Below are 11591 nucleotides of genomic sequence, written 5' to 3'. Positions count from 1 at the left end.
ACCAGTTCACGAAGTGCTGCACCCTACCGTTCGATTCAGCGGTGCAGCCTAGTGCCCTCTGCACACCACCGTTCGTTTCAAAAGTGCGAGAGAGGTGCAGCCTTGGTTCACGTTTTATCCCGCGTTTTATTGCACCCCTGGTCGTGGTGGGGCCGGTAAAGTGCCGGCGTGGTGCAGCGCAAGCAGACGATTGCAGCAGCAGCAGCTCTGGCATCGACGATGGCGGTGAGAACAAACGTAGACGGCGTGGAAACGCTCCTGACACCTATTCTTAGCAAAGACGGAAGGCGACTTCCACAGGGCGACGGTTTTGCCTACAGTGCACCAGGTAGGCCTACACCTGTTAAGTCTGCTGTCTGATTATTATTCATAGCGCCTGTGATAATATAGTTCAATAAATATGTGAACGTTTCGACACCAAATTAGGCTGGATGCCAGTGCGCTGCTTGGTACTCGGACGGGCGTGTAATGTGCATCTCGCATATTTTGGCACCACAATCACTTTGCAGGCACTCGTGTGAACAGCATTTGTTAACACAAGGCCGTTTCACAAGGCTTTAAAAACGTGAACTGCGACGTATTGTGTACGCTTTATTGCTTGTGGATAATGTTACTACGGGCATGTTCAGAGGTTTTAATGGCCACGTTAGAGAGATTTCTGGGTAAGCAAGTTAACCCTGAACTATCTCGCAAGCACGTGTACGCGGTCAACAGTTTTGACGTTGCCTTCCGTCGTCTTTTGCGGAGCCTTTCAAATCGTTCAATTCTTCACGTTGTGGCTCTTTGTTAGGTCCTCAGTATTTTTTATTTCAATAAATTCACGATCTTCACAATGTTGTGTATATTAAATGGCGGTTCATATGTTCATAAACAAGGTTACTACATGACAACATTGTTTTGTTTTTTACCAACAAAATAATGCTCGCAAGTCCCGAGCAGTTCACTTACCCCAAATTTAGTACGTAGTAAGGCAAGTATTTAAAGGTGCAAAATATAACATTCTTTTAATATTTTGTCTTTCATGCACATCTGTGGTTTCATTATTTCCTACAAGATGTACGATTTTGTCAAATGAAATGGCGTCATGCAACCTTTCAATCAGCAACAAAGCCTTCCTGAAGCATGACTCTTGCTACATTTTCTTTATCGATAGAACAGTAATCACATTGGTTTTTGAGGACAATGGGCCACAGCAACAAAACTGTGATGATGACCATGACTTTGCTGGTCAACGTTTGTCAAACGTTCAACTTGAGGCACCCAGCCAAGCTAGTGAACATCCTCCAGAGCCTGAACTGTGGAGCGGGCAAAAAACAAGATTTTTAATGAACGAATACAAGGAGCTTAAAGATATTGTCGGCAAAAAGGGTGGCTTTCGGTAAGTGTTATTTAGAGTAATTGCGAAAGGCACCACATGTCTAAACTATACATGTTGTTTCTAACAGATGCCAAGTCTTTGTGTTTCTGATTATTGTATTTTTGCATGTATTTCTTTGAGCACGAAAAAAGGCCCTTGGGCAAACACTTGCCGAAATGATTCCTAGAGAGTTTGAATCTCCATGTAGCCCACTGGAAGTACAGAACCAATAGAAAAGGCTCGAGCGGGCGTACAAACGCACCAAATGAAAAAATAACTCTTTCTGAAGTGGAAGGGCGTCTTGCAAATTTGAAAAGTGAGTACAGGTTATATTCAGCTATTCATCACCATACTACCAATATTTTTTTTTATTTCTAGAGAACTGAGTGATGTTCTGGAAAAAGAACATCACATCACCCCGACAGTATTCATTACCCCAGGAAGGGTGATTGAAAAGAACAGGTAAAGTTATTGTACCTGAAATGTAAATATTTCATGTTTGTGAGGTTACATTCATTTCAGGGACAGCCACGATGCAAGCAGGCCTAATGATCGTCCACCAGTAAGTGCGTCTCAGGATGCAGAACCTGCCAGACCAGAAGATGCGGCTGCTGCATATTCTGGCTCAGAAGAACCTGCAGAACACGAAGACCCCGCTGCAGCTGAAGAAGCGTCAAGCCAACCCCATAAAAAAAGGAAAAGGATGGATTGCACGCCAATTCAATGTCTCCTTCAAGGATTTTGAGAAAACCGGAAAGAGAGGGAGGAGCGGTCGAAGGCAAAGATGAGCCTTCTTGAACGCCTAGTGACTGCTGTGGAAAGCCAATGTAGAAAAAATTGCGAAGAAATTGAGATGAATCAAAATTGTTTTTCTTAGACACCTATATAGTCGACTCTTTAATACCACAAATTCTTCACATTCTCACTTCACACTATCGTTCATAATATACTCATTGAGGCACTAACAGTGCTTTTGAGTAACAGCCTTTCTCAGACATTCAATGTATGCAGCCAAACTTCGGTCTGTGACATCATTCTCATCATCATTTCCAACTTCTTCAATCTCTGCAGCTTCTTGGAGCTCAATAAGGAAATCTCTTTCTTTGTTGCATATGTTGTGCAACACACAAGCAGCCATTACTATAAGGCTGCACTGTTTGATTGCAGCAGCGTCAACAAAGTAAAGACTTCGAAACCTTTGTTTCAGATGACCGAAGGCATTCTCAATGGCAGATCTCTGCTGCGAGTGGCACTTGTTATAGAGCTTTTTCCATGCTAGAAAAGTCTGTTCATTATCCCGGTATGGTGTCAACAACCACGCAAGCAAGGGGTATGCAGAGTCTCCAAGCAGGTAACTGTCTGCACACTTCGTCTGAGCTACCTCGAAAAAAGGGCCTTCACGAAGCACCCTGGCATCGTGTGCAGATCCAGGAAATCCTATTAAAACGTCAGTGAACTTGTTCATGTCATTGCTTATTCCCTGGAGCACCACAGATGGAAATTTCTTGCGGTTAAAGTACGAATGCGGCGACTCCTCCAGCTTCTTAATCTCTATGTGGCAACCATCCACACAACCTGTGGTGTTGCGCGGATCTTTACCTTCGCTCCTTAGCAAAAAGCCAGTCTTGATCCGTTCTTTCTAACGACTGTCTGGCCAAGAAATGACTGCTTCGCTTATACTGAGTAAAAAGTTCAATACGCGCTCAATGCACGTGCCCACTAACGACTCAGATATACCAAATCTGTCGGCAAGGGAGTACACACTCGACTGGCTGCCGAGGTAGCTCAACACTACCAAGCAAGTCTTGTCTGCACTAATCCGTGGGCGACCACAAGGAGAATCTGGGAAGAACGAGGACGTCCGGTAGCGGGCAACGAGATTTCCGAACGTTTCCCGTGACAGTCGAAACATCCGTTTAAACTCGAAACCAAAATATCGGTCAACAACGTCTTCACAATACCTTGGCATGCGATTTCGGTCCAATCTCACCGATTTCATTGCTATTGGTGCGACTAAGTCGCCGTACTCTTTGTTGCTGTCAGAATCCATCAGCTCCATGGCGACATGCACGACAGTTGAAAGCAGGCCAGAGTTCATCTTCGTACAGAAAAGCGACACATGTGAGAATGTTAATTCACGAACGAAAACAACACACAGGGACGCACACACGACACTTGCGCACCATGTCTTCTGCTGTGTTTGGAACACAGCAGAAGACATGGCACAACCACTGCACTTCGGCATTCGATTTTGCGTGGCGCTGCTATCCGGCTGCGTCGACACCGCTGCTACTCTTCTGAACTAGCCACGCACCCATCGTGCACCTATCGGGCACCACCATGAACCGGTTCCAAGTGGTGCAGGTGAATCGAACCGACCTCTACTGTCACCTAGGGTGTGGCGAGGTGTCGTACCTGGGACACGTTGTGGGGCGTGGCCGGAGTATACCTTCATAAATTAAGGTAGCCGCCATCGTGAACTATCCACGACCAACCACAAAATCTGAGATAAAGGCATTCTTGGGCCTAGCTGGATACTATCAGCACTACGTGCAAAACTACTCTAGCGTTGCCAGCCCTCTAACTGACGCACTTCGAAAGTCGGGGCCAATTAAAGTGGTATGGGACTGAGAAAAGGAGAATGCGTTTTGCAAGCTGAAACAGGCCCTAAGCGAAAAGCCCATTCTCATGGCACCCGATTTCTCTAAGAGATTTGTCATTCAATGCGATGCGAGTGATCGGGGCATGGGAGCTGTATTGTGCCAGGAAGACAGTGCTGGTAACGAAAGGCCCGTTTTCTATTTAAGTCAAAAACTCGGGTGCAGGGAAGAGGCATACAGTACCTCTGAAAAGGAATGCGCTTGCCTTGTGTGGGCTGTTCAAAAGCTAGCCTGTTTTGTCTCCGGTTCGAGGTTTGTGGTCGAAACGGACCACTGTGCTCTAACCTGGTTAAATAACATGTCGCCTAAAAGTGGCCGCTTACTGAGGTGGAGCATGATACTCCAACAGCACAACTTTGACGTTCACTACAAAAAAAAAAGGAAAGCTAAACGCTAATGCAGACGCATTGAGCCATGCGTTTCAGTACGTTCTCCACCTTTCGGTGTCTCGCTGGCGAGTCGAAGCAAAATTTTGTCCTAATCATGGCCTTAGCTGAGCGCTCTCGTCCAGAGTGATCTCAAGGGGCCAGTTTTATGTTGTATTCTATTCCATTACGTTGTTGTACGTGTAAACATATGAGCTCTCATTTTAAGACTCTTTGTGTCCCACATATGCCTCTTGATGTAGAGGGAATGAAATTCCGATAGAAACGTAGTTAGGCATATGTTGTACTATACTTTCTCTGGTATTCTGTCGGGTAACCGAAGGCACTTGCTTGTGCCATGTGTTGTCTGTTATCGAACCGTTCTTAACAAGTTGCAGAACCATCGACAAGTGCTGAGACCGAAATTTGTCAGAAGAGACGAGCGAAGCTGGCAGACAAGTTGTGGCGACAAGCCAGTGGAGCTGGTATCTGTCCTCAAGAATCGGATGTGTTCACAGAACTGAGACTAGAGAGCTACATTCTCCCGATGGCCCTGGAGGCGAACCTGGAAGGACCTGGCGAACGAGCGCGCGCGACATCCGAGCCACTTGAAAGCAGCTCGTCTTTCCGGTGCATTGTCTGGCGGCGGGGGTGCTGTTACGCCTGGGAGTCCACACCAACGTCAATGCTTCTGCAAAGGCAATCTATGTCAAGGCCAGCGATCGAGCCCGCCTGACGCTATCAACTCAACGACGTCATCAAGCGGCGGCGCTGGTCTGTCACGCAACGCAACCCTCGCCCCACGAGCCCGATGAAGCAATCGGCGCCTTCCAGTCTGGCGAGTCTTACTCAATTCATGGCAACATTCCTCGTCCTTGGGTGCAACCACACGCAGCGGCGGGTCACTGTTGGAGGATTCTGACATCACGGCCAGCGGCGCTTCTGGTTGGACGTTGGTGACGCAAAGATCCACCCGGTTCTATAAAAAAAGCCAAGTGGCGCGTCGCCAGCAGTTGACCTACGCGGCAGAGAGAAGCCGACGGATGCGTGCGAGAGAAGACATATCTCGGCTCTTCGAGTCCCTAAGTTGTCGGCCCCAGTGCCGAATATGTAACGCCTCTATTTCTATGCTGTACATAAACCTTGGGTTAACTCACCGTCGTCTCGCCCGCTCGTCTATCAGCTCTGCGCAGAAGCAGTCGTGAGCTGAGTAACACACGCTACCAAACGGCTGGTGACCCTGTCGTAGGAGTTCAGAGCAGTGGCGCCTTCGGGACCGTGTTGGCGCCTCGCCTTCGTAACAACGCACGCTCTTGCGTTGCTTTGTATTCCCAGCTACACCCAAGAACAATACAAAGAATGCAATAACGAGATGATGGGAATACTCGGCTTTAGCATTCTCTATTAATTTTGCGGTAATATGTCACTTGACTAGCAGTGACCTGTTTCTAGTGGCGTGAGTAGATGTTCGATGACGGTACGTGTTTTTTAGTCATGTGACTATAGATGCTACGTAACTAAACGTTATGCAACTCTACTCACGCGACAAGATGTACGTGATTTTAGTTCCGTCACATGGTGTTACACGATGTTACGTCATTTTCAGTCACATGAATAGTTGTAGAGGGTTGTTTTGTGCTTTTAATCCCGTAACTGGTGACTTAACGTAATGCAATTTTTAGTCCCGTGACTATTTACTACGTGATGTCACTTCATTTAGTCACGTAACCAATTGTTACGTGCTGTTACGCCATGTTTATAGCCGCGTGGCTAGCCGTTGCTTGATGTTACGCAATTTCGGTGAAGTGAATAGTTGTAAAACGATGTCACGTGATTTTTAGTCCCTCGAGTTATTGCACTACGCGGCCAAACACATCGGTGAACGTGTCATGAGATCAAAGCACAAGATGAAGAAGATGAAGCGAATGCGTGCTGTTTCTGCTCGCACTGTCCGACGCACTGAAAAGCTTTCGCTGTTAAAGGAAATATATTGTCACGACCAGCAGACTAAAGCTTTAAAACTGCGCCCACACAATACCAGTGGTCAAGAAAGATCCAACAAAGCTCGGCGAAATTGACATGCTATACAACGAAATCACTGAAAGCACAACTCTGGAAGAAAACATTTTTGAAGTTCAGTATAGCCTTCCCCTTTCAGTCAGCCATGGCAAAGAAATGTACGCACACTCAAAGTAGTTACGACAGGCCCGTCGCCAATGGGAGTCTCTTCACGTCCAAGTGCACAGGATACGACGAGGTTATCACGCGTAAAAGAGAAAAAAACGAACGGAAATTGTCCGTCACCGATTAACCACACCGTGTTAGTCAGTGGTTGATAGATAGACCAATATTATTTGTCGCCGATGTGGCATTTCCAGTTGCAGCCCAGGGTTATGCAAGAAACTTGTGCACGGGGACCCTTCAAATAGCGGCCGACGTATTTTTGCCGGATATCGTCAAGTCGACGCCGCTTTCACTCGTGCCAAACGTCACAGTCGGCGCTTGCCTTTGTTCCCATCTATGCACTTTGCCCATTGTAGTGCTTTTTCATGACTGCATAATAAATAAATGAGACGCTAAGGTTTTAAGCTACTCGAATGCGTATTATCAGCGAAATGAAAACAAGGACATGACCAGGATTCAGGTGCTCTCGTCGGCGACAGCAGAAGCCTGCCGTAAATGAACGGGAAATGGGCGAAAAAAATCATATTTTGTGATAAAAAGCCAGACATTAAAAACAGCTCCCGGTTCTACACAGCATATACTTAATGAAATTCAGTAAAATTAGTGTCGCACCACAAAACGCGTGGCTTTTCAGGATGTTCAATATTTCACAAAGGGGCCCCATGTGTTTTTAATGGGCAGTGTTCAGTTGTGATGCGAAGCCGCACGCATTGTACTGCAATTTTACCAAAATGTTCCAGTAAGCTCTGCCACGACCTTCATTTTTATCCAGTGGCTTTCTGCAGGCTGCAGAATAAACGGACATGTCTTTCTCGAGGCGAGGAGAGAAGGATGAAAAGTCCACTTGTGGAAACATCGGCTTGAGCCCACAACCTGTGTTTTTTACGGGAAATGTTATTCGAGACCAGAAGTTATTGCACGTACTGCTCTAGCGCCAGAAAAGACACGAAATGGAAGGTGAGTATTACTGCGTGACAGAAAGACCCTTTCTTTTTAAGAGCACGCTGTCGACCCCAATTGATATCATAATGAAAGCCATCCGGCTGAGTGGACGAATCAGCCTATACGTACGATCTCTTTGGTGTGCTGGTCCGACTCCGCATCTTCGAGTCCCGCGCCGACTTCCGACCAATGAGACGGCGGCGTCACACGGTCCACCGGGGTACGCGCGTCTTCCATCTGCACCTTACCCCAAGACACGCCGTGCGTGGACGACTTGGAGGCCTTGGAAGTCTTGGAAGCCCTGGAAATCCTGGATGACTTGCTTGCCTTCCTCGACAACTCGCGTGTCCTTGGAAAGGGAGGGGTGCTGGCAGTGGCCTCGGCCGGGCTCGCCGCGCCTTGTGCCGTGTGGACCGCCGTAGTGGTTTTCTCGATGTTGGGAGTCGACGCCACTGGCGTGTGATCCGCGGAAGACAGCCCCCGCGTTTGGTCGGATGCCCACTGCACCTGCATCTCGTCCGCGTTGTGCGCCTTCTGCGTAGTGTCTGGAGACTTCTGTTGCTCCTCCACCAGCTGCGCCGGCGATGCCGTCGAGTGTTTCGTGTGGCGAGACTTGGACTTCTCCTGGTTCTTGTGATGATGCTTCTTCTTCTTTCGCCCCATGACACAAGAGTTAAGACAGCCCGATGCCTTGGAGATTGCCTGCCAGCAGTGAAAGACTTCTTTATAACACCTGTATTAGCGCTGACGGCAAGCAGTGCCTCGGAGATTGCCTGCTTTCAGTTAGAGTTCCTTGTGTGTTAGCGCTGACTGCGAAGTATATACAATCGATTGATTGATCTATTAATTGAGTGATACGCCCAGAAACATTTTTTTCAAAACGCTATAAAGAGAATACTGCAATAAACTGAGACGTATACTGTTGCTGATCAAAGTACAGTAATTGCCAAAAGTTTAAAAGACCACTAGCCAGGTCTGCGAAAAGGTTGAGTTTGCCAGCGGTTTGTGAATGTGCTTGGTCGCACATGTTTTAATGCATCTTAAAACAGGCAGCAAATCTGAATCAAAGGTTTACGTGCCATTCCAGCGGGATTATTCAGTTTTTTTTTCTAGCTTTTGTGGTCTCTGAACATTTGAAGCTGAATGTACCTATACTCAAATATAAAACGCCCATAAGAACAAAGGAGGCACTTGGAACATCTGGCTTATTTAGAGAAACACAAGGTAAATGAAGAACGTCCATAAAACACACATGTTTTAAAGAGTTATGTGCAGTTTATGAAAAAATAAGTCATAGCCGAAAATACGATAGGTGTTGTACTGCAGTGTGTGACTTGTGAACTGTAGATCAGAAATGTGAACTTACTACACAGCTTATAAAACTCACTAATTTTACTTCGGGAATCGCCTGCGCTACATGTGTGTTGAGCCGATTTTCTTGTGCGCCTAAAACGGTGTTTCAGGTAGCTAGAAATAAAGCAACGCACCTGAGAAAAAGAAATAGAAGGAATTCGTTTTTGGTAATCGAAGCGCAGAAATTCGAGGTGGGAATAAGCGCAAAAAAAGCGTTTGTGTATTAAATCAAACAGACCATATCCACGGAGTGAATGATGATGAGTGGGCTAAGCTCCGGAAGTACATCAGTAAACCGTGAATCCCACTCACAGCCATCCCAGTGTAGTTCAGTGGCACAAAGCGCGAAAAACGCCTATGGTTTCTCAGCTGGCGAATCTTGGTGAATAGTTCCTTGTGGCGTTCTTGCCAGTACTGCACGGTGTTGGGTACATCCCGCATGAAGGCCATGTTTCGGTTCAACACTTCGTCCATGAGCTCAAGCCCACCACTCTCGATTTGCTTCCGCATAAACGAGCTGGTGATGGGAGCGATCGCCGCAGCGCCATCTAGTGAGCCTTCAGAGAACTAGGGGTGGGTACGACGAATAACGGCGGACAAGCCCACGCCCCAACGATCTTCGACCCTAATAAGAGCCACAAAACATTGAAATCAAGAAGGGATACCACCACTTCCGTGAAGATGCGACACCGTGCGAGCGTAATGACTTCGGATGAAGTTGTGCTCCGAATCCACCACCATGGCTTTCAGTGACTTAGCTAGCACTCGAAGAGCTATAGGCATTAAACTGCCCGTCCCTAATCCATAATTTGTGAACTTTATCTTTATCTTCAGTGATACCTTAAATAAACGCAGCTTGTCAAGCCAGAATCTCTATATTATTGAACATGCACTATCACCCTAGCCTAAGGATGTCTCATGGTACCAGCTGTCGGTGTTCGGCTAACCGAGGGTGCCACATCTTAAAACAAAGAATATTTTTTTTTCTGTTTCCAACGTCCTAGGGAAAGATAAGTCACAGGAAAGTACACTCACTCGATTGCCCGAACTGCGCAGCACCTACGATGGGTTCAAGCCTTCAAACCTGCACCAGTCGGGACAGAATTAAGCGAAGACTGACCACTGGCTAACCCTTCCTATTCTTCGTCTTCCTTTTCGCCTTTGGTCTGCAAGGCTTGCAAAGCATTTCACCGTAGAAGCTTGCCTGCTCCTTATTTTCCAGGGGGATTGGCCAGTATACCCACTACTCACTGCACCTACTCACCAAAGTGGATTGGCTAATAAATTGGTGGTCAATGTAAATATGAACATCAAAACATTGAACAACGGTAAGGGGTTCAAGTTTTACATTTTTAGAAAACGAACATACATACATGCAAATAACTTCATTAAAACACCAAAAGGACTAGTTGAATTAAGTCCTAAAAACCCCTATACAAGTTGGTGGCGCTAGCCAGGTCAGTACAGCAGGGTGGCTCGGGCCACCCTCCGCGATGGCTCGGGTCCTGCGGCAGCCAAGAGTTGTACACCCAAGTCTGGGCTGTGTAAGCTTTGCCGCCACGAGTACTCGTCACATAAATCCGCACCCACATTCGCAGGGCACTGCGAAAGCATGTGAGTTCGCAACCAACTCTAGAGGGCACAACGAACACACTCCATGTAAGTCCGGTACGTTTTTTTTTTGTTATTCAATAAAAGCAGTAAGTAAGTATTCAATAAAAGCGGTAAGTAAAATTCATAAACGCGGTATTATTGAATTGATGGCAAAATAATTCCTAGACACATAATAAAATATTGGTGGTTTTTGGAAGTATTGGAAAATCAAATATTATTGACCCTTTAACAAGGCGTCGTCTTTGTGTGAATCAGGAATTGGCAGAAAGACCCACGGATATTCTTGTTGCTGCAGATTGATAGAGCAGCTCCAAAACAAAGGAAAACATTGCTGAGTATTTATTGAAATTCACTGTAACTTTTCTGATTAAAACTTCAAAGTACTTGTGAAGGGTGCATAACTTCAGAAAAAAAAATGAGTTGGTGCGCGTATCTTGGGTGGTAAACTGAATTTTATTGTTGAAGATAGGAAATTATAATTAGGAAAATGCTGTACTAACAAAGAAAAAAATGGCAGTTTTAGGGGCGAAGCACCTTAAGGCGTGGGTCTGTACATCCTCTGATGTACGTAGTAGTAGGTAGTCACTGGTGGCACATAACCACTCTAGAGCTCTGTGTGTGTGAGTGAGAATTTATTAGAAGGCAGAGAGGTTGGCCTGAGCAAGTTCGCTCTAGCCTGCTATTCTACACAGGGGATAAGGGAAAGGGGAAGGAAAGAGGGATGAAGGGTGATGATGGGGACAAGAAGAGGTGGTGCGTATGTACAATAGCCACTTAGCATAGTACCCTACAGTCTAGTTTCTAGTCCAGTGCCTTTTATAAAGTCTATAACAGCCTTTGTAGCAGTTTTTGACACTGTTTAGTCGTTCATTGCTGACAATATGTGGCTTTCACTTAATGGTGTTCGTCCAATGCTTGCCAACGTTGCAGTTAGCATTTTTCTTTGCGCCACGTATAATGCACAGTAACAAAATATGTGAGCTATCGTTTCGCGCACTTGGCAGCGTTCACAATTCGGGCTGTCTGCACGGCCGATTAGGTGGGTGTAGTGGCGAGTAAAGGCGACGCCCAGGCGAATTCGGTGCAGTATATTAGCATGTCTTCGGCTGATTTTAC

General features: G+C 46.4%; 1 protein-coding gene across 1 annotated transcript; it reads left to right on the top strand.

Annotated features, from left to right (window-relative positions):
• The first annotated feature begins 219 nt into the window (after nucleotides 1-219).
• Nucleotides 220-10821, top strand: LOC142785154 (uncharacterized). The gene is made up of 6 exons (XM_075883603.1): nucleotides 220-328; nucleotides 1159-1378; nucleotides 1736-1819; nucleotides 1880-2071; nucleotides 2120-2171; nucleotides 10771-10821. The coding sequence occupies exons 1-6, from the start codon at nucleotides 220-222 to the stop codon at nucleotides 10819-10821; spliced, it is 708 nt and encodes a 235-aa protein (XP_075739718.1).
• Nucleotides 10822-11591: the final 770 nt, after the last annotated feature.

Source organism: Rhipicephalus microplus, unplaced genomic scaffold (assembly GCF_043290135.1).
Source record: "Rhipicephalus microplus isolate Deutch F79 unplaced genomic scaffold, USDA_Rmic scaffold_18, whole genome shotgun sequence".
Classification (NCBI taxonomy): Eukaryota; Metazoa; Arthropoda; class Arachnida; order Ixodida; family Ixodidae; genus Rhipicephalus; species Rhipicephalus microplus.
Note: the sequence above shows the minus strand (reverse complement) of the source record. Positions and strands in the feature narration are given on the sequence as shown.